Below are 25,102 nucleotides of genomic sequence, written 5' to 3'. Positions count from 1 at the left end.
TTTGTGGGAGTTTGTATAACAGGTTCAAAGAAGAGATGGGACACCATTCTCTGTATTCCTATCCCGCGAATCTAGGATAGGGCTCACTTGGGTTAAGTGGAGGCATGTCAAACGGGTTGTGTTTATCGTGTTTGTGTCGTTTTCGTGTCATACCTATTAAGATAATGGGTAGTGTCTTGTCAAACCTAGTATCTTAATGGGTTCTTATCAGGTGATCCAATTACAACCTAATTCGTTAACGGGTTGTGCCGTTTTGTGTCGGGTTAACAGGTTATGTAAGAAATTGTCATGCCTAATTTATAGGCTTAGCAAACGAAATCTTATTGGATTTTTAATTGGTGATCTGATAACAATTCGACACGTAACGGGTTCTTAACGGGTTATCCAATAACGACCCGACTTGTTGACCGGTGGACTCAAAATTTGTTATTTTCGTGTTGGATAATCGATCGTGTAAGAAATTACCGGACCTAGTTAAGTGTCCAAGTCAAGAAAACCAAGTCCTACCTTGTGCCTCGCTTGGGTGAAGGGCCTCATTTTACAACACTTTCCTTGCCCAATACATTTGCCTTGAAGTGAACGCCTCTCTGGTTTTTTCTCTTTTCATCTCAAAGAAGTCATTACAACTTTACTCTTTATATTGTGTTTAATATTTCAACTTTTAAGTTATAAAGTGAAGGGTTTTTGTTTCGATATGATAATCTAAAATACCATAATTGATTGAGAGATGTTTGAATTTCGGTGCAAAGGGGACACAATCCGTCAATACCTAACTCATATATATATATATATTTTTTTTTTTGGAATGAATTGAAAGTTAACGTTCGTATCAATGACGAATCGAATTAGGATTTTTGACCAAATTAGCTTAACTCACATCTGCACTATAAATTTGCACCTTGACCAAAAATTAAAAACAAAAAACAAGAAAAAAAAAATTGCACAAATTCATCCCATTTATGAAATCATATATTTAAAGTAGAATTACATCCAGGCCTAACTAGGATGGAAATCATTTACAAATCAATTTACATTGAATACACAATATTTAGCTAAAGTTTAGGATATCTAAAATCTTCATTAGTGTTGATATACTTAGCTACACATATATCAATATTATGTTTATGGGGGCTAATTCGTGGCGTCACTCTTTTTACATAACTTTTGACACATTTTTTGTGGCCCAATCTGTAATGGAAGAATACGATTATACAAAGAAACTTGAAACCCTTAATCTAACGGTTATATAGTTTCATATTTGTGCAATTTTTGGTAGATATAATATTTGAGGAGAGACGTAAAAGATAAACAATGTGAATTGTTGAAATACATGACAGAAAGATATCACAAAAACTGTGTCAAAAGTTGTGAAAAAAAGTGGTGTCACTTGTCCCGCTACACTTCCCAATACTAAAACAAAGATAATCACCTTGAAAATGCGAAATAAATATGTAACTGAAAATCCGAAATAAATATGGGATTGGCTAATAATTGTAACGACTAAATAAAAATTCAAAGCCACTAATATTCCCACAAATACGATATGCAATATTCATGCATCTAACGGTTCATCGTTTGCCTCATTCACCAATTCAAATTTTTTTCATAAAAATGTAAATTAAATTCATCAAATAAATAATAATTTCATGCCAAATATATCATATACTATCAACTATAAAGCAGCAAGAGCAACCTTTGATCCAATTCCAAGGCACACTGCATTTGAAGCAGCAAGAGCAACCTTCGTCTAGCAGATCATGACAGCACTGGCTTTAGTTTACAAACTATCAACTAGTTTGTTCTTGCTGCTGTCACTACTGTGGGGTGCTGCCATTGCTGTATCAGCCAAACCAAATGGCTTTAGCGTCGAACTCATGCACATCTTTTCACCAGCATCGCCTCTTTACCCCGGCAACATTTCCTTCCAAGAAGAAATGCAACGACTCTTACAGCGATCGGATGCGCGAATGCGGCACATCGATGCTACCATTGCATCAGCCCTAACCCTAAGCAATAACATGTCACAAACTGCAAAGAACCGTCCTTATGATGAGTTTATTCGTCCACAAGTCGAGTATTACCCTATCGCCACTTACATTGTAGCAGTAGGCCTTGGCACTTTCCCAGACGCGAAGTTCCCGGAGAGACCATTCAAATCATACTACTTGTACATGGACACTGGGAGCGCCCTCACCTGGGTACTCTGCGCGGATTGCGAAAAGCAGAAGCCTCCGAGATGCTTTAAAACCAGGGAGCCCCCTTTCCCTAACGGCGAATCTCAATCTTATAAGCCTCTCCCTTGCAACAAACACCGCTTTTGCACACCAAACCTGTGTATTGGCGATCACTGCTCTGAAGCCGCAGGTTACGTGGGCGGCACCCATATTAATTCCATTCTTGCTGGCATGACTACTCTCACTTTTTTCCTACACTTGTTATTCATTTAACTAAACAGTTGTCGTTCATGAGATTTATAATTAGTTTTCGACAACTAATGTGACATGTAACATGACGATTGTTCGCTCGTTGCAGAAGAAACTTTCACGTTTTTGTCAAACAAAGGGCGGCCCCTGCCTATCGAAGACATAGTGTTTGGTTGTGCACATGACGTAAGGAACGTAGACTTCGGCAGCCAGGAAGACTTCAAGATAGCCGGATTTATGGGATTGGGATATTCTCCTTATTCCTTTCCATTGCAAATATCCCATCGTATTCAAGGAAAATTCTCCTACTGTCTATCACACAACCGAGAGATTCAAACATATCTCAGATTTGGCGGAGACATAGTCGAACCATTCAGCGGCCTACGCGTCACGAATTTAGTCCTCATTCCAGATATACCCTATTACTACGTGAACTTGAAAGCCATTAGTGTGAATGGACAGAAGCTCCTGATCGATCCATCGGTGTTTGCTCTACGATCCGGGGGTTATCAAGGAGGCTGCCTTATGGACAATGGCAGTTCAGTTACTTATCTCATCACCCCAGCTTTTAAGGCATTGGTTAAATTCCTGGAAATGTTTTATATGAGATATCCAAACTATGTTAGGCACCTTGGCCCCATTAGTCCCGCGTTCGAGCTTTGTTATAGATGGGCGCCGCCGATGGTTCCCCTCCCTGCTGTTACATTTCACTTTGAGGGTGCTGACCTTAAGTTGAAGGACGAGGCGTTCGTAACGCTGGAGGATCGAGATGGGAGCAGTATTTTGTGTTTGGCGATGGTGGAAAATACAGTTCGTACTATATTAGGATCATTGCAGCAAGCAAATTACAGATTTATATATGACCTTAACAATGCACTGCTCAAGTTTATTCCTGAGGATTGTGCCAAGTGGTCTTGATCATTAGTTCAAGCTTAGATGATCATGCATGTCTATCTCTCTTTTCGTTCAAAATAAATTACGTGCTACATAGTTATCAGTTCCCTCTGAGTTCTTTGGAAAACTTAATGTTTGTTCTTGATCTCATAGAGTTGATGAACAATTTTGGCATGCAATTTCAATATTAGGATTTTTTTTTTCTTGTTTAAATTTTCTTAAGAACAAGCTACTTAAATAACCAGTAAAAAAATAGTCCTATTCAATCGTCAAAACTTAAAGATAATTTTGTAAACAATAAAATAGTCAAATCTGCAAAGATTATTTCCTTTACTGGCCAAATCTGCACAAAATCGGTCCTATGAGAAACCATTGGAAAGCTTAGGACGTCATTTACAAAGTTGTAGAAGGAGGGTTTTCCGAGAAAGGCATCTTCAATAACTTATTGGTCAAATAATCCCGAAATGTCAATTTTATTTAGTGTACTTATACTTTTTAATCGCCATGATCAAACGGCTTCAAATTTAAGGACGATATTTGGACATAATAAACTTTAATGTCTTCAAAATCCACCCCAATTGAAATTACTCAATAAACTTCATCGTTTCGATACTTTTCCATCATCGTAGATTTTGCTGCTCCTGTAATCAAAATACAAAAGAAAAGTATCAAGAATCTCCAAACGTATATATAAAATAATACAAACCATATCCTTGTATGACTGTTTGATATCTAAATTAATCTTGGAGATCTCTTATATAAGGAAGACAATTAAAAGTTTGGCCTTTTTTTCCCCTAAGTTTGGACTTATCTTTTGGTCAAATATTTGGTTCCCAAACTGTGGATTCATGTGCAAAGTTGACATTCCGTTGTAGTACACCATCATTGGCTAATAATTAGGACTAATTTGAAGAAACAAAAAACTCATGAAGTAAACACATGCATGAGTTTACTTCATGAGCAACTTCAAACTCAGCACTCTTGAAGAAACAAAAAACTCATCGTCCCCTCTCAAACTCAGCACTCTTGAGCAACTTCAAAGTTAATTAGTATACACAAAAAGAAAAGATTATGAAACCCTAATCACACAAATTGACCTCACAACTCATGCAATGGTTAAAACCATGACTTAAGCCTAAAGAGCGACCTTTTTAGAGTTGTTTGGGAATCGAACTTAAAAATCAAGACGAATGTCTCGATGGGCTTGCTTCATCCATGTGTTATGATTGGCTTTCATTTATCGAACAACTAACATAAATTTTAAAAATAACCATTCACGTAAAAAATTCTCAGATGTATTGGTTATACACAATCACGTGTTTATATCTTTTATCACATTTTGTGCGAGACATAAATAAACCACACTCATACAACTAGTGATAAAACAAATTTTTTTGTCCTCGTAGAATCCAAACGAATTCTCTCCTCTCCTTTCATACTTTCCTGTCCTTCTCTTTTTAATAAAAAAGTCAACACAAGATGTTGACATGAATTAATTGCAAAATGAATATACAAAAAGAAAAATTTAAAGGAAAAAGAATCCTACTACGATAAATATAGAAGTGTATGCAAATAAAGAAGCATATGTAACCATGGTGGATTCTCATACAGAGGACCGTTACACTTCCCTCTTTACAATCATATTCTTCTGCTGCTGTTGGGGCCCACACCACGCTCCCCCACCCTTGATACACTCAAACTCCACCTAGGATTTATATTTTACACGGTCAAATCTTCACAAAATCCTCAAATTCCCAAAATGCCCTTGAACATCAATGAAAGTAAAAGACAAAAGGTCGGCAATTTCGTAATTGCGAGAAGATATTAAATTTGTGTCCGCCTTTTAGGGTATGAAATCTTGTAATTTTCCCCGGATAAGACCAAAAACCAAAGGGCATGCATGTACGTGTCCGAACGGGATTGGATAGGAAGAAAATCCGAGGAGTATATGGTGACAAATAATTTCGAAGGTCGAGGAAGTTGTATTTAAATTCGAACTGCATCCCCGTCTTCTCCACCGCGCCCACATTTGAGAGAGAGAGAGAGAGAGAGAGAGGAGGAGCAGGAGAGAGAGAGGAGCTCCCTGGAAATTTAACCAGAAGCACAGGTAATATTTCACTGTCTGAGTTTGATTTTTCATTGTTTTGAGTTGGTTTTTTTTATCAAATTTTGTTGCTGCTGTGGTTTGAGTTGATGGGTTGGTTAAGGGTTTGATTTTTGTTTTTTATATTTGTCGAATTAAAATTTCATTTTTTGGTTATTTGGGGGGTTTGGGGATGAACTCAAAGAACAGTCTTTTAACTTTGGCGGTATTACAAATCAATCGACCTTTACTAAGCGGATAAACTAAGACCGTGTTTATGCATGATTGACTTAAGATACTGTTTCATATTATTTGGGTGTAGATAGATGCTAGTTGTGAAAACTGAGTGTGCAAAGTTTTGAATTTGAAGGTGATATTTCACTCTCTGAGTTTGATTTTCGTGTTTTGAGTTGGGTTTGTTTTTCCCAATTTTGTTTCTGCTGTTGTTTGAGTTAATGGGGTGGTTAAAGTTTTAATTTTTGTTTTTTATATTTGTCGAATTAAAATTTCACTTCTTGGTTATTGGGGGGGGATGAACTCAAAGAACAGTCTTTTAACTTTGGCGGTATTACAAATCAATCGACCTAAGCTAAGCGGATAAATTAAGACCGTGTTTATGCATGATTGGTTTCAGATACTGTTACATAATATTTGGGTGTAGATAGATGCTAGTTGTGAAAACTGAGTGTGCAAAGTTTTGAATTTGAAGGTGATATTTCACTCTCTGAGTTTGATTTTCGTGTTTTGAGTTGGGTTTATTTTTTCAAATTTTGTTTCTGCTGTTGTTTGAGTTAATGGGGTAGTTAAAGTTTTAATTTTTCGAATTACAATTTCCTTTTTTTGGGTTACTGGGGTTTTCGGTGAACTCAAAGAACTCTCTTTTAACTTTGGCGGTATAATAAATCAATCAACCTTAGCTAAGTGGACAAACTAAGATCGTGTTTATGTGTGATTGGCTTAAGATACCGTTACATAATATTTGGGTGTAGATAGATCCTAGTTGTGAAAACTGAGTTTGCAAAGTTTTGAATTTGAAATTGATATTTCACTATCTGAGTTTGATTTTCATGTTTTGAGTTGGGTTTATTTTTTCAAATTTTGTTTCTGCTGTTGTTTGAGTTAATTGGTTAGTCAAAGTTTTAATTTTTTGAATTAAAATTTCCTTTTTTTGGTTACTGGGGTTTTCGGTGAACTCAAAAAATTCTCTTTGAACTGTGACGGTATTATAAATCAATCGCCTTCGGCTAAGCAGACAAGTTAAGATGTGTTTATGAGTGATTGGCTTACGATACCGCTAGTTGTGAAAACTGAGTGTGCAAAGTTTTGAATTTGAAGGTGAGAAAAGTGGGAAGAAATGACGAAGCAGCAGACGACACACTGGTGGTTGTACGACAGTCACAGCATCTCCAAACGCTCCCCGTGGCTTCAAACGACTCTCTCTGGTACCAATTTTTATCCCTACTTTTCCTTTTTGCTTTCTCTAGATCGAGATTTGGGGGTTCTTTTAGCTGTTACTGTACTATTTGTGACCGTTGACACAGTTCTAAACTCCTCAAATTTGAAATTCTGATTGGTTAGTTTTATAATAATTGAGGTGGGGAAGTGGGGGGACCCTATAAAGTTTGAAACTTTTTGTGAGATTTGAGTGAGGAAAGTTGGGAAGAATGGTTGGTGAGATTGGAAATTGATTACCCAATTGGGGTTTTTTCAAAACAAAACATGTGGGTTTGTTCTCCTTCATTTCTGCTACTAATTTGAGAAATTTGATGCTAAGATTCATGGACCAGCTTATTGAAATTGTTTACTCCTTTCCCAATTAAAAAAAAAGAAAAAAAAGAAATTGAAAGTGCACAGGATGGTGGTATCCATAGACTCCTTTTTATCTCCCATGCACCTTTCTCAATTTCCGGCCATCGAATCGAATGAATTGAAGAATATCAAAAAACAAAAAATCAACAAGAAGTGGGTGTGAGTTAAAAATGGGTGCGTAAGTAGCCCCACCCTTGTGCATATGAATCCAAAAAGGTGACTTTTGCTCACATGGGAATTTAGCAATTTTGTTTTGTCCCTTAATTTAACGTCTTTAACTCTTTATGTTTTTTGTGTTTCTTAGATCAATCAACTTGTGTGCCGACCTATGATTATGATATCTCCTTTAGTAAACTCTTATTTTTTGAACTTATCGACAAGTTGTTTAACCTCAAACTAGGTTTTGTAAGATAAACTCTGCCATTAGCAAACATTCTGATTTCAAACAAAATAATGTAACCGCTCTAATTTCTTACACCGTGACCGGAACTAGGAAGAGAGGTGTATGAAACGGGCGCAGGAAAGTCTCTCGGGTGGAGAGATCCTAATCCTACACATGATAGAATCGTAAACTATGAACTAAAAATACTGAAATTAATAACATCACGTAACGGTCACAACAAAAAAAATTGCTCTAGGGTGGAGGGTTATCCCATTTACACATGATGGAATGGTTGACTAGGAGGAACTAGATGAGATAAGGGTGGGGAAATTAACCCTGGAGGATGTACTATATCTTATCATCATTTTTTTTTTTCTTTTGGTAAATATCTTATCATCATGTGGCTCTAGTTCTTCGGTCTTATGTAAAGTCAGGGTTTTGATGATTAGATACAGTGCAGTAGTGGATTCTAATTGTGGTCCTCAGTGCTGTTACTGTGCTCCACAGAAAATTGTTGACTTCCGTTTTTTCTATTTGCCTTTCAGGATTGATTTTTCTCTGTAGACTTTATGTGCTGTGCTTATGTTTGTGGCCTCATCATGTTTTGGACCCACTTGAATCTGGTTATTTCCAAAAGAACCTTATGAGGCACATAAACATCTACCAAATTTTTTTTTTTAACGTAACCTGTTTGGTAGTGCTTTTAAGATGACTGAAAGCACTTTTAGAGAAAAGATTTTAGGTTCCAAAAACACTTGAAGTAAGTCAAGTGCTTTTTTAGAATTCACTTGCCCTTTTACCAAGGATTGATTCCAAAAACGTTTTCACCACAAAAGTTTTCGGTCATTTTAAAAGCACTCCAAACGAGCCCTACATTGTATCCTAAACTATCCTATTTTAAGGGGAGAGAAGGTGCAAACTCGGGTACAAGAGAGGGAACACAGTCTTAACTAACTAACCTAACACACATACGCGGCACCTAATGTAAATCTATCAATGTACCCACATAATTCTAATTGAAATTGTATCATTTACCAATTTGTTCATGTGAACTATTCACTTCACCAGGTGATGTTTTCTTTAGGAGAAAATTGATGGATGTTTATTTTTTTTTTCAATGGCAGAGCTAGAGCACAAGACGGATGCCATGCTAAAGCTGATTCAGGAAGATGCAGATTCATTTGCTCAACGTGCAGAGATGTATTACAAGAAGCGGCCGCAGCTGATCAGCATGGTGGAAGAATTTTACCGCATTCACCGTTCGTTGGCTGAGCGGTATGATCAAGTGAAGTCTGATTCGGGAACACGCCTGCTGACAACGTTAGGGTCTCCATTCTCTTCAACGAAATGCCAGTCCGAGAAGGCGATGAGTGTGGTGGATTTGAGCTTCGATAGCCACTCCGAAACCTGCTGTGATGAACCTGAGGAGGAGTATTCCGAGTCTGAAGTTGATGATCCTGAACCGGAGGATGAACCCCGAGTTGATGAAGAAACAAAAGAGAATGCATTGTGCAGGATTAGCAAAGACGAGGTGGGGAAATTGAAGAAAGCAATAGCGAGGCTCGAGGAAGAGAACAGAACTCAGAAAGATGAACTGAAGCAGAAAGATGAAGAAAAGAGAGAGGCCATAAGACAGTTGAGCTCAGCTGTGGATTCGCTCAAAGAGTATTCCGAGTCTGAAGTTGATGAACCCGAACCAGAGGATGAACCCCGAGTTGATGAAGAAACAAAAGAGAACGCATTGAGCAGGGTTAGCGAAGACGAGGTAAGCAAATTGAGGGAAGCAATAGCGAGGCTCGAGGAAGAGAACAGAACTCAGAAGGACGAACTGACGCAGAAAGATGAAGAGAAGAGAGAAGTCATAAGACAGCTGAGTTTGGCTGTGGATTTGCTCAAAGAGGAGAATGTGGAGCTGAGAAAGAAGTGTTTCGCCAGAGAATCGCCAAATAATTCGAGTCCTGCCGGAGAATCACCGAATAATTCGAGTCCCTTCGAGTTCAACAGGTTCACCGGGACATTTTTGAGGAAGCTGTTTAACAGGTCTCCAAGGTCTCATGGAACAATTGTTGCACTCTAGATGTTGTGTGTTTACATGTTTGCAGTTTGTATAATTTGTAGTACACAGTTTAGGTAGACGTGTCTATATATAATGGGACCTTTCCCCTCTAATTTAGCCCAATTAGGAACTCTCTTAAGTGTTTTCTTTGTATTAGTTCTTACATTTTTGTGGTGTTCTTGTGTTAATTTCATTGCCTGTAACTGAATTATTGTCTTTTTAAGTAATACTGATATAAGTTATATATGGAAGAACTCTCAAATATCACTATCAAGGTAGTAATTTTTCCAAGAGAAATGTAAAGAGGACTCAAAAGTCGGGTTTTTCAGGAATTCTCTCCCACCTCATATATTTAACACAATGTTTTATAATGTTACAATGAAATTAACGTTAAACTGTGAGGTGACAGAGTTTATCAAGAGTACCACTTTGAGGCAAGCTTCATAGCATTTCTCTTTTTTTGAATGGCACTATTTACTGTAGTAGATCTACAATACCGACAATATAAATAACATATTGAAACTTTATTTATGCAATATCAAGGCTATCAACATATCTTTGACAACATTCAGTATAACGAGACAATTTAATGCAATGATTAGGGAATATTTACGGCAATGATTAGGGAATTGATTTTTCCACACTTCTTTTATACTCTTCTTTATTTTTGTCATTTAAATTAAATAAATAAAAGAAAATTAAGAGATTTAAATAATAAAATGTGCATAAGAAAAAAAATAAATAAGGAAAAACTAACGAAAGTTAAAAAAAAAAACTTTAATTTTAATGAAAAATGACAAATAAAAGTGTAGTGAATAGTATCAGAGAAATGTAAAATGTGGTTTTTCGTTAAAAGTAAACAGTCCCAGAAGTGTTTCGTTAAAACTTCCAAAAAAAAAAGGTGTGAGGAAATCATTTTTCTCAGTGATAGTGTTGCTTAAGAACGATAATTAACAGTACGAGTTAAAAAGTAATTATGGTTTGAGAGGGAGGTAAAAGGGCAGAGAATGGAGAGATTTTTCAATGTATCCAGAATACGAGACGGTACGCCATATGTTATTATACAAGTGGAGGAAAGTTATTTTATGTGTCTCTCCACTTGTTTAATGACATATAACTTATGTGCTCGTGTTCCAAGCACACTAAAAAATCTCTCTAGAATGACATGAATCATGAGAATACATGACAAAAATTACAACTTTTATTTTTCAAACACTCTTTTGGATACAATATTATCCTAATCACAATCCATATGAAATTAACAATTCCACCAACCTGCATTTACCAAACATCACACTAAATAACTAATAAACTAAAACGAAAAATAGTTTACAAACATAAAAGTGTAAACCACTAGTTATAATAATTGAATTTCCCCACCACCATTTCTCCTTTTTTTTGTTTTCGTCCGCAATCATCACAAAAATCTGCATTACACTTACACACCAGACCAAACCAGCAAGCCAAGAAAGAACATTACATTTATAGGCAGAGATGAAGTGACAGAAACTGCATGGGAAACTGGGAGAGAGCCTGATGGAGCAAGAGCCAGGTCTGGTTCATGAGCAACATCGACGTCCGGGTCCGGCGGACTCTGGCTAGATGGGATGGTGGGGAGAGGAGACTCAGAGGGGGAGAGAGGCACACCACCAGGAGATGGAAACAATGGAGAAATATCAGGAGATAGGGTTGGAGAGGAAGAGAGAGGAGCACCTGGAAGAAATGCAGGTGCGGCTGATATGCTTGAAAACTGTGTTTCTGGTTGGGATTGTAAGGCTAGTGAGGAGTCAGAAGCCATGAAAACTATGAAGATTGCTAAGAATGATGACCAAAAGGAAGCCATTAATGAAGGTATGATTGATCAAGCTCTCAAGAATACTATGGAGCTTCAATAAATGTGTTTTGGAGGATGAGAGAGAGGGGGATGGAAAGAAAGAGTTAAAAGGAGTTGGGGAGAGTGTAAGGCTTAAATGGGTGTAGTGAGAGAGTGGTGGTGGGGAGAGAAATATTATTTTGTGATAATGGAACAAAGTTACATTGTATAACCAATCAACGTCTTAAGTGGTAAAAGAACAATCAACTTAGTTGGGTAACTGAATAATTAATTGGTTATGTTACTTTTACAAAGAGTGAGATCGCGTGCATTATGAATTGTATTTACATAAGATCAGATGGTATAGAAATATAGTAAAACCCGTTCCTTGTGAGAGCACCTTACCCAAGTTTCTCTTTGAACGAGAAGGTTGATATTTTTCAATTTTAGAATGTAACACTAAAATGCGTTCAAATTATAACATGTAAACTGATTATATATACTTACTATGTGATTATACTCCAGTGTTATATAATAATTACATAGTGGGGACAGAACACAAAGTGCCAAATATAATTTGAAAGCTGGCTTTGGTATTATAGATCTGTATGTTTTACTAAGGGACAAGCTTGATTTTTTATTTTCTTTCTGTACAGCATGAGGGTGAGGTGTCCATCTTTTTTGCCTTTAAAGTCTGCAGCCTGGGTCCGTGGATCTGTTATTAGGGTTATAAACCTTGTCACGTAGACTTTGCGGCAGTAAGTGAATGACAGTTTTCATAGTTGTATGCTACGTTGGTAACTTGTGATGACTACAAACAAGCAACTTCATACTCTTTGTTTATTGGTTTTTCGAACATTGCAAATTGTAATCTGACATATATACGTATCATTCATACTTGTATGTTACAGTCTGACACATAAACAGAAATTACTTGTTACATCATCAACCAAATTTTATCCCACTAAGTGGGGTCGGTTGTATAAATCTTAAAACGCCAGTACGTTTAGTTTTGCACCAAGTCTTCTGTTAGCTCCAATTACTCTATATCATTTCTTAACGTCTCTTTCTAAGTCTTCTAAGTCTTCTTAGGTCTTCCTCTACCTCTTTTGTCTTGACCCTCCTTTTCATAATCGCATATTCTAGCCGGATTATTTGCAAGTCTTCAGTTCATGTGTCCAAAACACCTCTATCCCTTTTGCAGTCCGATACAAACACCTATCACTCATGCTTACTTGTATGTTATAGTGTGACACATGAACAGAAATTATTTGCTGCAAACCATAAAAAGAAAAGTTTCAGGTGTCAAACTTCGATTTCTTAGCAAGGGGTCAGCTAATGGTCAAACAATGATGACCGACCGTTATTCTGATTCCATTCCAATTGCTGTTGTGGGTCGAAATCTCTGGGTTTTTTGTGTATAATATTCTGATCATGGATATGCTTTTCTGACCATTAAGCATGTTTTGATCCCGGTAGCAGGTAGAATATTAGATATAATAATTGGTTTATTGATGATGAAGAAAGAGTGAGCATCTGTGTATAGAAAGTAGACTGATGGGCTGTGGTATTTTGGAAACATATTGACAGACAGCTTAGCAGATCATGTGGGTTCTCTTTGTTTGCTCCCTTTTTAAGGGTGATTTTAGCTCACAGCCCTCAAGTCCTACTTGTTGTTCTTGGATAGGTTTATATTTTAAGATTTATGTTTGTTCACTACACAGATTTAGAAATTTAAACTCATCTAACGGTAATAAATAAGATAGTGAACGTCTCCGTCACTTATTAATAGTGAACAAAAATGTTTGCCTTTTTGAAGGTGCAGCTTCCTTTTGTTGTTCAATGAATACCTTTACTTTGTGGTACCAGTGATAATTTCAAATACGACATATATATATTACATGATTTGAATAGAAGATATACAACTAACTCTCAATAGGTAATATGAGTTATTAAATTATTATTTTTACATCATTTTGCATTCACCTCTAGGTCTATGAATTAGTTATATGATAAATGTTAAGGGGTACTCTTTTAAAAGTGAAACTCTCTGACACCTTATAGTTAAACGTCAATTTTCGTCTAACATTATAAAACATTATGTAAAAAACATGAGGTAACATAAAGTTCAATGTTCATAGGGAGTCACTTTTACATGGACGTAACTATTAATATTATACTATAAGTTCATGACATATCAAATATATAGACTACTTATGTAATACATGCAAATTAATGACATCATGTAGTAATATAACTGTCATACTAAAAAAAATTTGATCAAACAATGTCGTTAAGATCTCAAAAGCAACAACTATGTGGAAATAAATATATATATATATATAAAGGATTTTTCAGACGCTTTGCATTAAATGTTGAGATGGCCGAGTTGGTCTAAGGCGCCAGATTAAGGTTCTGGTCCGAAAGGGCGTGGGTTCAAATCCCACTCTCAACATCCTGTTTTTCATTTTTTTTTCCCTTCCTTTATTTTTTTTATTTTTCTCTCTGAAGACTTCTTGCTTTGCAAGGTCGGGAGAAACGTCTATCGACTGCAGCCTTACCTTACTTTGCACCGTACTAATATAATGCTGAAAAACCAGCATCACAATATTTATACTGAAACATCATTTTTTGATTGAATTGAATTTCAAATATATAATAAATGCCATTTCATTATCTTTATTACAGTAAATAGTTCAATTACAAGAAATACTGCCACTCTGACTGAAGCAACTTATGGATACAAATTATCAAAAATGTCACACTTGCTAAGAAGTTACAAAAATGAACACCTTGTAACGGCTGCGCCGCTACGGCAGAAGCCAATCGATAAATCGTCCTTGGCCGGCGAATCATAACCACCATCTTTCTAGTTTTCTAGTGATGGCTTCTACTTCTCCAAGATGTAAGCAATGATAATTTATGCCCAAATAATTCCATCGAACCCGATTTCCAAATTTGAAACTGGACTGTCGCCAATATCCTGATCAACTGCTTGGTTGTCCCCTAGCGAATCCACGTAGGGCTCCGATAGATCGGAAGATCTTTCGGATGGAATCCCATAATCTTTGAGAATGCAGGATGATGCAGCAAGAGCTGCTTCCCTTTCCAAAACAGTTATGTAGTTGTCTTCAAACTCGAAGACTAAGTACTTGTCCTTGCATGCTGATTGAGAGCACAGAAAAACCGTGAACACTGGAGTGGGGCGATAGAGTGAAGAGAAAGTATTTGAAGGGACATTACGACTTACAATCTACGAGGTAGGCCAAATGATGAATGTTCCTTATTTGAGTTCCGTTTAACTTCAAAACCTGAGGTCAATTTCTTCTGTTAGTGTGGGCAGCATTGGCGGAGAGAGGTAAAAGTTTGTAAAGTACAGACAGGTAACTTACCTGCTGATTGCTCATGTCTTCGTACCCAATGTTTACTTCATTTGCTAAGACCTATCGACGCGAAAGATATGAGAACAGAAATTCCAATAATATATAGAGAAACGACAACCTTTTAAACATTTTAAGAGAGAGAGAGAGAGAGAGAGACGAAATGATGATTACAAGGAGGGCATGAAAGAATTTGGCATTAAATATTGGCATAACCACAACACGATCTCAAAATTTGACGCACATTGCTCAAGGAAAATCTACGCGACTAACCTGTGATAGGATTACAATCTGTTCCCCTTTGAATCTAGCCAAAGAGTAGCGCGCCTTCGCCAAGAGTTTAAGCTGACCAGAAAAGAAACCAAAAACTAATCAATTTTCAAACCAAAAGAGGCATTCTGGTTAGCAAACGAAAAGGAAATAGCTAAACGCGAATTTTGTGCTTAAGAGCGTGTGGAAACTTACCCCTATAGAGTCTTCACACTCCTCACTACCGAAAGGAACATTAGAAATGGTGAGTTTGTAATTAGCACAAGAGTTATTAGTAAAAAGATAATTGCACATGTTTCTAAGTGACAGAAACGAGCACGACTTACTCTATCAGTGGTTCTGAGAGGGGGGTAAACACCAAACCGGCAATTATTAAGTAAGAAGGCTGACCTCCGTCGATATGAAAGGGAACCTTATCGGAAGACAAAGAACTCGAAAGAATCAGTATCAAGATATTCAAATAAATTATCGGACTGATGATAATTACTTTATGGCATCGCAAAAAGCTCCAAATTTCTACTTACCAAATGCACTCGTGGGTGCAAAACTGCTTTAACTTTCATATATTCTCCAGCTCTAATAATACCAATATCTGCAACATCGCCAGCAAATCTGTATAGGAGCATTGTTAACCCATATTCGAACAAATTGTAACATGTACTTAAGGGGTCAAATGTTGAGTCGGCTTTATGTGAGTAGCGGTCTATTCTGACCCCTCTTGTTTCTTTTCTACATGTGTTAGACTCCCATTTTACCTTACATTTTTGAACTCTAGAGTCTATACAAATTGCATACTTGGTGTGCATTTAGGCATTTTAGTATAATCTTTCATTTATCCACAAAACAAGTAGAGCCAGACCCTACTGAAACCAATGGACCAAGTATAGTTACTGAAACAATCAGAAAGTAAAAACAAATGCAGTGTTTAACTGAATTTCTTGTATAAGAACCAGGGATTTACTTTTGGCTAATGAGGTAGCGGAATGCAATGCGCTCATTTGATCGAAAGGGTACTGTTCCTTCACACCCTACGTGAACATCATCAAAGCTTACAATGACGTCCCCCTGAAAAAACACAGGAACCATCAAAGTTCGTAACAAATAAAAGATTCAAAGTTGTTCAATGTGCTTTAAATTCCAATAAATTTATAGTGAAACAACAGACTCTAGTAGTAGCAAATATGGCTATGTTAACTCCAACTTCTCATACATCATTAGCTTTTGACTCCTCAAAACTAGCTTAAGAACCTTTCCCATCCAACACATGAACACATGCAATTGTTGTTACTTTATTTCTGGTTCTAATAGTTTCTCACATCATATTTCCACTCCCGTTTCATCGTATATCTCGAAGATATGTGAAAATATGATATTGCTAACACCTAATGGTAACACAAGCTGTAGCTTAGAAGCACCAAAAAGTTGCTTAACCATTCCATTGTTGACTGTTTAACAAGTAGAGTTACAAACGGCTACAGCAATCACTCAAGAATTCAAATAGCCAACATACCTCCTTTAATACATTATGTGCATCAGAAGTGGGTTCAACTCTTCGGACCAGTACACCCTGCACAAACCAGATGTGATGAGGACAAGCCTAAGAAAAATCAATAGCTACTAAGCCATCGTTATAATAATGTGTTGAAACGTGGCCTGATAGTATATTCTAGTTTCTACATGAGTAAAATCCTGCATGCTTTACATGGTCCTCATGTGCCTTTGACTGAAAGCCTTTGCAATTCCCTTGTTCACAAGATTATTTGAAAACATTTTCACTGCCAATCCATCTCTGATTCTTATTGCAAGAAATAATTTTAGTTGATGAAAGCTTTGCGCATATTATACATACTTTTACTGACACGGTTACACCAACGGATCCAAGAAATACTTGACCAGACAAGAGACATACCTCAATAGACTCTACTTTCAGACACGCCTTTAATGCGGGATTCTCCAACTTCTGCAACAATACACCAAGGCAAGGGAAACCTGAAAGTCAAAGCCAAATTATTGGGATAAGTCCACAATAAGTTGGCAGGGTCAGGCTTCAATCATAATAAGAAGCATAAAGGTGAAATTAATTGAACTATAGCAGTAATACTAACAGGCCACCAAAGAAAGCAGCAGGTGTTAGACAGACAAGTTCAACAGGTATTCAGATCAATTGCTTTAGTTCCATAACACTTGGCACTTAGTCACAGTGCAAGAAAAATACACAACACGTAAGTATAACATATATTCATATATGGATAGAGGCACGTGTGCACGCATAAGAAGATAATATTTACAGAAAACATGACATTTACAAGATGACAGGAAAGAAAAATGGAAGCACGACCTAATCCTTTGAAAAGACCCCCATTAGAAGGTAACCAAAACAAGTTACTAGAACCATGGTTCAAGGATGAAGGGACACTATGAAAGTCAGCATACTGAGTTGATTTTACAGATATACATGAATCTAAATTTCCTATATACAATATGATGGGATATTTATAATTCTGCTTTCTTGATACTTTGGAAGAGCATTGATGAGCAGTGTGTACAAAAAATTCAACACAAGTCGAAGTCATATACACCCCAAAGTTCATATACCACATGCATCAACTAATTTCCCTTCACACAGATGAAAGCTGGTAAGACTTTATTACCTGTGTACTTCCCGTTCCTCTCATAGTCATCCAAAAAATGGGACACAACTGTAGTAGGAATGACATATCCAATATTCTCGGCCTCCTCAGATCTGTAGACCTAAAGGAATTGTCTCTTAAAATCATAAAATAATAGTTTTCATGTCACAGTATTGCCTATACAGCTAAGAAATCTAAGACCAAGTAAGCAGGGATAAACAAACTTTGACAGCAAGCCAACAAATTTACCTGAAATGCCACACCAATGCACTCCCCTTGATCATTGAATGCAGGGCCACCACTATTACCTAGAATCTAGCAAAGTATAAGCAATAGCTATGACAAAGATAGGAATAATGTCATATAAAGAAGGATGGTAATCTTGAGGCACCTAAATAACTTTCAGAAGAAGAGACTGTTATACTTGTAAATTTGAGTTATAGACTGACCAGGATTTATTGCTGCATCAATCTGAATGCCCAGCAAATCAGATGACCCATGAGCATATGATGTAACCTGAGGATATAGTTATTAAACTGTAAGAACTCGATCCCGCATATTTGTGTAGCAAAGCCTAGATAGGATGGAATATTTATCTTTTAAGGATATCAACTGAATATCAGAGCCATATCTATCAACAGCAAGCAACAAATCAAACAATGACATTCAGGTAGGGAAAACCAACCTCTATACGCGATACAACCCCCTTAGTTACTGAAATGGTATCTCCTCCAAGGGGATATCCAACAACAGTCACTGATTCCTGTCCATACAAAAGCCACAGATAGAACACCTTAAAGGAACGAATCAAAATGATCTCATAGCAGAACTGTAGAAAATTCCGAAATGTAGAAATCTAAACCTTCGTATAACAACCTCAACTTCTGCAGTTTCAGAACTGAAAAGGCAGACATTATTTTGAGCGTGTACGATAAGGAGTGACTTCTGTTAGATACTGTAACATCACTTGAAAATTTAAATCTAGATTTCGACATGCGGGTGGTCAGTTTATCTTGTCATATTAATAGTTTCAATAAAAAATTTGACTAGAGGGGATGCACGTGCCTTCTGAAATCCTGAAATTATGTGACAGAAGTTAATTAACTTTCACACAATGTTTGCAGTCACACCCTCTATGCTCCACAATTAGTATCTCAACTAACACATCTAAAGTAACCCCAAGTCTCAGAAAGGTCCTCTGTTCATGTTAGTATCTACACTAACCAGATATGATATCCTGACGATAATTTACCTTCCAGATGACGCAAGGGCTATTACAAGTGCATATAACCAAATTGTAGATAGCATTGAATAATACAGAGTAACTCACTATCTCCAAGAGACCGGAGTAATACCTGAAGATGTGGCAAGCTTCCCAATTGGAGTGGTTCTGCCCCTTTCCAGAATTCCTCACTTTCTACTGAAAGTAAGGCTATATCACAATCAACACCTCTGGCCAAAACCTGCAAATTAAGTCACTAATAGTAAAGCTAAATCATAATCCCCACTACTAATAAGCTGCAACATCATATTTATCTCCAAGATATCATTAATTTTATGAGCGTGAAATACCTTAGCCACATATTTGGTATCATCCCCTCTTCTCTTCACTTTGACCTGCATTTGTAAGGAAAATAAAAACATTATGATGATGAAAACAGTAACAATAAATCAGTACGTATTATAGAAAGAGATATGACCGTGCTAATGAGAACCCAAACCCTCAATGTAAAACACATAAAATGCAAGGTAGACAAAATATGTATGCTGACTGAATCCAAAGTTGACATGTGCCCGACAAGTGCACTTAGAAAGGCAAACCTATTCACTGACCAGGTTAATTTTTAATAATTTTGCATTTCTAAACTGCTAAGTAAATGATACTTATGTACCTTTTTCTACTAATCATTCACTATTAAGGATGAAAAATACCTGAGTATAATGCTCAACACAGTGGGCATTTGTCAAGAGTTTCCCGTCACCAATCATAAAAGCACTGCATCGAAAGATTCATATTATAAGTCCGTTAAAATTGCACACAGGCTAGTGAAATGGGTAACAGGATAAGATTTCAAAACTTGCCTGCCTGTACTTGTATATTGTCTTTGTTTTTGCCAAGGAAGGGAGTAGTCGGGCGCAGTATGGGTGCAGTAAACCTAAACAAATAATTGTTAGTGACCAACCAAATCTGTAGACTTTGATATTAAAGTGATAGGATTGATAAACACCAAACTCCCATAGATCACCAGGATAACAACAGATAGCGAATATTTTGTTTGACAAAACAAGAGATATTTCATTCCCGAGCTTCTATAAGAACCAACAGCCCGAGCTCAAAATAATTTACACACTGAAGAGAAGATTGTCATCAGTAATTCGAAAAGTTCAGCATCTAAGCGACTAACGTGCACCACAAAGCTCGATATACGGATATGTTACTCCAAACATGAACTTATGCACAAACTACACCCTGTAAACTTTCTCAAAGATACAATTTTCGGCTTCAATACTACTCAGAAGACATAATGCATTGCAAATTAATCTGGAAAAAGGGTAAACAAAATTTACCTTAACAACGGCATTGAGAAAATCGGCATCCTGGAGACTTTTCGGTTCAACCTGAATCGAAAAACCAGCAGAATTTCAAAATCAAACAGTGAGCATTTTTTCCAAACCCGAAATTGAATCATCACAAAACGAATTCAGTGCAACAATCATCAAACCTGCTGCTCTTTCTGATTAACTACAGACTCCTTCCGCTCTTTTCGTTGCGTTCCGAACCCTCTGTACGCCACCGATTGGGATTGCCCCTTCTTTCCTCTGCCATTTCCGCTAAACTTATTGGGAACGCCTTCTCTCTGCATGTCCCAAACCAAACACAATCACAAACTACTTAATTACCAAAAATAACCGCACAAACGGCGCCGTATAAAGGTTAGGATTTTACCTCCGGTTGATATTTATCAGCGGACGACGGAGGCGACGACGGCGAGCCTTTTCTCGAACTGGAAGCTCGTTCTCTCTTGCTCCGGCTGACGGGCTTAAGAGATTGGTACTGGTAGCTGCCGGAACAGAGCCACGTGGCGAAGAAGGGTTGGACGGAGACGGAGGAGCGGATTTTAACGGCGGAGGTGAGCGCAGAGAAGCAGCAGTTGCCGACCGCAACAGCCATTTGAAAAATGGAAGCTCGGAGCTCGCCGCTGAAAGGAAGGTTTTTGGAAGACAAAGCTGCTTTTCCTTATCCGTAAATAGTTGGACTTTTTTCGGGCGTGGGTAATTTTGGCGCCTACGGGTTTGAATTGGGTGACTGCCGGCCCGTTTATATTTGGGTTTTTTTGGTCCTACTAATACAAATGGGCTTGAGTTTGTGGTTACTTGGGTTTGCAAATTGGGTCCAAAAATATTTTGAGTCGTTACGATGTCCTCTTTTGGGGTTGGCACGGTGATGTTTAGGTTAGTTGCACACATAAATTTTGGTCAAACCAATTGCCATATACGAATTTGATCTAGTTTTAATTCACATTGAGAGTAAACACCGAACCAAACCAAACTATTGTTATGCAGTTTGATTTCGCCAGCTTCATGGTGTTCGACGCCCTTGACTTGGCATCTACGCCATCCGTGAGGCGAAGCACACGTAAGGCCACCATTTCCCCCCAACATTCCCAAATGACATAGCGAGGGGACGCACAAGGTTGTGTGACGCCCAGGCAAACATGCCCTCAACATAATAGCTTCAGATGAAACTTGCGTTTAGAGAATTGATGGTGAGTTCACACCAAGTATCGCAACTCGTTGCACTCTTCATCAATGCGTGAATCGAGATCTCCCTTGTTGGGGAGCTGTTTTAACACATTGAAGATGACGATGCCACTCGTATGCCCACCTCAGCCTAAGCCCCATCCTCTTGCTTTGCATTTATTAGCTTCTGTTTAAAAACCAAGAGATGGATTTTTAGCGCTAAACGCATAATAACTAAGTATTGATTTCATCAATTAAATGAGTTGAAATTGAGACTTCTCACTTACGAGTGGACGTTGATGTTACAATGGGATGTGTTCTTTTCTAGGCTATCGGGCTGCGTCTCGCAATAGCCCAATTGGTAAGCAAATGGATATTACGGACTTATCTAGTTCGGAACTGCCTGGTGTTGTCTGGTCTGGTTCATCTGCAGGTGGTCGGTGGGGCCACCGGCCGGTCATTGAAATTTGGGACGATGCAGACGTGGACGGTTAACGATGTAATGGAGCCAACTTTTCCATTAATGCCCCGCATGCTTAGAGGACGCGTCCCCATCACCGCGTTAATTGCTCATGTCTCTTCCCGTCATTTTCCACGTGCCTCAAATATTTCTCATCTGCTAAACACTCCTCCCATAGCCTTGATAATTTTTGTTTGCATTGAAAAATAACTTGCTAACGCTTCTTCTTTTTTCTTTTTTCTTTTTTTTTTTTTTGAAATGAAAATTTTGGAAACCCAATGAGCGGTCAAACATCAACACATTTAAAATATACAGTTTTAACAAAATACTTTCAATAATTTTCACTTTTAACGAAAATGATATTTTTACTCTAAAAGTCACTATTGGTACTATTCACTTACAACACATTTTTGTCCCTTTGATTAAAACTCAAAGTTTTCAAGCCATTTTCATTAGTTTTCCTTTTAAAATATGGAATGAGAATCCTTTCCGAATCCTCTTTGTGAGGATCCAAGGGATCCTCTAATCGTGTCCATTCATCTTACATCATGCAATCAGAAATTATTTTAAAATTCTTATTTAAAATTAAATACAAATAGTACTTAACGAAAAATGGCTGCATGATTTACGATGAACGGATACGATTAAAGGATCTGGAGATGATCCTCATTCCAAAAGATTAGTGTAGTAGAAATGAAAATGTTTTGTTGGATATATGGGCATACAATAAAGAACAAGATTAAGAATGAGGAAATTGAGGTAAAGTAGGAGTGGTTGCAATTGGAGATAAGATAAGAAAAAATCGATTAAAGTGGTTTGGACATGTGAACCGAAGACTTAAAAATACTCTGGTTAGAAGATGTGATTATGAGACAGATGTTCAAGGCAAAAAGTATAGAAGAAGATCTAGGAAGACTTGGAGCTCACAAAAATTTTGACGTAAAATCGAGCGCAATGGCATATTAGAATTCATACAACCGGATCACTTAGTGCAGTAAGGCTTTTTGTTGTTGTAATAACATTTAAATTTCGTTTTTGTTGAATATTTAATGTGTGGTGATACACTTTTAAGTACAAATGTGATACAAATGTTTATGTACTACTCTATTGATTAAGAAAATGCATCCATTGTCTAATAATAAGTATGCAGTAACGAATATACTGAAATATATTAGAGGATGTTATTTAGTTTACAAAAGCTAGTCTATGCATTTAGTCTCCTTATCATTACCCTTATTATAAATATAGCAATAATGAGCTACAACTTAACAAAAGTTTCTCAAACTCATCCTCAGGGTCGACTTTGAGATTTTAGGATTTTGTGTGGAAGATAGTAAATGAACCCTTGTATTAAAACTCTTGCTACAAAGCTAATTTATATGTCTATCGTTGTATTAATAAGGGATCTAAATGGAGTATTATTACTTGAGTTATAGTTCAAATGAACAAAAATCACAAAAAATATTTAATGTAAAGCCGGCTAAACCAAACTAGAAACATAAATTAAAGTGAATTTCTCTTAAACCTAGAAAAGTTCTCAAAGATGAAGTTTATTTTTGTTTTTGTGTCAAACTAAGTTGGTATTTATGTAGATGATATCATCTTTTAAGGCCCTTTAGGATTGAGAGTCTTGTGCAAAGACACCTATTGTACATCCCCATAACAGCACCATTGCTCATCATAAACATGTATCGCGCGTTCAATGTTGTTACCACATTTGTATTGTTAGACCAATTGATCATGTCTTAGACACCTTACTTTTAAGTCTAAATGTGAGTTGAAAAATGCTAAGAAGACTCTCAAAAGTAAAACTATGTATGGACTATTTGCCACCTCATGTTTTTTTACACAATTCCTATGCCAACGTTATAAAACTTTGTGTAAAAACATAAGGTGGCGCCTTGGCGGAAAGTCCTACTCTAAAAGAGTCTCATTAACATTGATCATGTTAGTTTATAAAGATGTAATCCCATTAAACTACCTAGAATCTATACAGGGGGAAAATGATCCTCGCCAGATCCTTTTTCTAGGGATCTTAGGGATCCCGTAATCCGGACCGTTCATCGTATATCTTGCGGTTGTAAATCATTTTAAAATTTAAAATTTAAAATTATATATAAATAGTACCTAAAGAAAATTGATCGCATAATATACGATAAACGATTCAGATCACAGAATCCTTAGGATCGTAGGAAAAGAATCCGACGAGGATCCTTTTTCCTATATGTGAACCTACCTAGAATCTATATGGGAACCTACCTAGAATCTATACGAAACTATGTTTTGAAATTTGCACTTGTTGGACCGTCCGCCACAATAAAATTCGTACCATGAAGATCCTCTCGAATGTTCATTTCCAAAATTCGTACCATATCCAAATTCGTACCATATCTAAATGTTCATTCATGCAAAATAAACCAATCAAATCATAAATTATTTAACCGTTTGACACTTAGCATCATGATTGTTTATGTATCTAATCACTTGTATTATGATATTTGATATATCAGTCATATTTTTGGCATATTAAAACATCTCTTATGGAACACGGGCCGGTACTCCACATGTTATGATATAATTAGATGAATTTTTTTTTTATTTGTCCCTTCATAATAATATGCGTCTTACCGTCTCGTGTTCCCGAATAGATTTTTCAGAGTGCAAGTTTAACTACTTTATATTATAACACTTGATGTACCGAATCATATTCTGATACAGCTGAAATATTTCTCGTGTTTCGAACATAATGAAAAAATCTCTCGTATTATGCAAACATGTTAGCCACTTCTTGTATTATGCTAATTACAAGCCAACAATTAACAAAGTGAACATATGACACATTGAAACCAAGCAGCCGGTCTAATTACGCCAAATCCCCATGATTAACCGACGCTTGATCTCCATGGCCCGAAAAAAACACAATATTTAACTGATTAACCAACTAATTAATCAAGTAAAGGACAAAACAATTAAGTCCCGGACCACGACACGCAAGCGGGAAAAGGCGACGGAGAGAGAGATGCATGAGAGATTAGAGAGCATGCAAAAAGAGCGCATCGGACTCATCGGCGTAGATTAGCAAACATCGCCCAGCCAGCACAGCTCGGACAGAGAACGACTCGTGGAGTGTAGAACTGTGAGGAGAGAGAGAGAGAGAGAGT

At 37.0% G+C, this 25,102-nt stretch overlaps 4 protein-coding genes, 1 long non-coding RNA gene, 1 other non-coding gene and 1 pseudogene across 6 annotated transcripts; 4 read left to right on the top strand and 3 right to left on the bottom strand.

The window, feature by feature from the left end:
* Window positions 1-1,723: 1,723 nt before the first annotated feature.
* LOC137741799 (aspartic proteinase nepenthesin-1-like) lies at window positions 1,724-3,402 on the top strand. Its single transcript, XM_088679422.1, has 2 exons — window positions 1,724-2,403; window positions 2,533-3,402. Exons 1-2 carry the CDS (start codon window positions 1,758-1,760, stop codon window positions 3,339-3,341), a joined length of 1,455 nt encoding a protein of 484 aa, XP_088535548.1. The 5' UTR covers window positions 1,724-1,757; the 3' UTR covers window positions 3,342-3,402.
* A 1,735-nt stretch (window positions 3,403-5,137) lies between these two features.
* Window positions 5,138-9,893, top strand: LOC137743475 (protein NETWORKED 3C). The gene is made up of 3 exons (XM_068483374.2): window positions 5,138-5,424; window positions 6,736-6,842; window positions 8,716-9,893. Exons 2-3 carry the CDS (start codon window positions 6,755-6,757, stop codon window positions 9,666-9,668), a joined length of 1,041 nt encoding a protein of 346 aa, XP_068339475.2. The 5' UTR covers window positions 5,138-5,424; window positions 6,736-6,754; the 3' UTR covers window positions 9,669-9,893.
* A 933-nt stretch (window positions 9,894-10,826) lies between these two features.
* Window positions 10,827-11,650, bottom strand: LOC137741800 (classical arabinogalactan protein 26-like). Its single transcript, XM_068481520.2, has one exon. It carries the CDS (start codon window positions 11,488-11,490, stop codon window positions 11,086-11,088), a length of 405 nt encoding a protein of 134 aa, XP_068337621.1. The 5' UTR covers window positions 11,491-11,650; the 3' UTR covers window positions 10,827-11,085.
* Window positions 11,651-13,834: 2,184 nt separating this feature from the next.
* On the top strand, window positions 13,835-13,915 carry TRNAL-AAG (transfer RNA leucine (anticodon AAG)). The gene has a single exon. It is a non-coding gene; the product is annotated as a tRNA-Leu (tRNA).
* A 12-nt stretch (window positions 13,916-13,927) lies between these two features.
* On the top strand, window positions 13,928-16,422 carry LOC148693287 (uncharacterized). The gene is made up of 2 exons (XR_015953431.1): window positions 13,928-15,845; window positions 16,033-16,422. It is a non-coding gene; the product is annotated as an uncharacterized LOC148693287 (long non-coding RNA).
* On the bottom strand, window positions 14,115-21,036 carry LOC137741939 (protease Do-like 2, chloroplastic). Its single transcript, XM_088679936.1, has 21 exons — window positions 20,688-21,036; window positions 20,464-20,598; window positions 20,309-20,359; window positions 19,823-19,896; window positions 19,673-19,736; window positions 19,313-19,357; window positions 19,096-19,203; window positions 18,426-18,503; window positions 18,190-18,256; window positions 17,990-18,048; window positions 17,762-17,861; window positions 17,020-17,099; window positions 16,621-16,677; window positions 16,072-16,175; window positions 15,635-15,722; window positions 15,437-15,522; window positions 15,306-15,330; window positions 15,114-15,185; window positions 14,853-14,903; window positions 14,711-14,771; window positions 14,115-14,625 (listed from the first exon to the last, which is right to left on the bottom strand). Exons 1-21 carry the CDS (start codon window positions 20,910-20,912, stop codon window positions 14,381-14,383), a joined length of 1,875 nt encoding a protein of 624 aa, XP_088536062.1. The 5' UTR covers window positions 20,913-21,036; the 3' UTR covers window positions 14,115-14,380.
* A 404-nt stretch (window positions 21,037-21,440) lies between these two features.
* On the bottom strand, window positions 21,441-21,583 carry LOC148693286 (5.8S ribosomal RNA; annotated as a pseudogene).
* Between the last annotated feature and the right edge of the window lie 3,519 nt (window positions 21,584-25,102).

The sequence above is a fragment of the Pyrus communis genome, chromosome 11, assembly GCF_041283825.1.
Source record: "Pyrus communis isolate YQ-2024b chromosome 11, ASM4128382v1, whole genome shotgun sequence".
NCBI classification, from domain to species: domain Eukaryota; kingdom Viridiplantae; phylum Streptophyta; class Magnoliopsida; order Rosales; family Rosaceae; genus Pyrus; species Pyrus communis.
The sequence above is the reverse complement of the archived record's forward strand: the minus strand, read 5'-3'. Positions and strand labels throughout refer to the sequence as shown.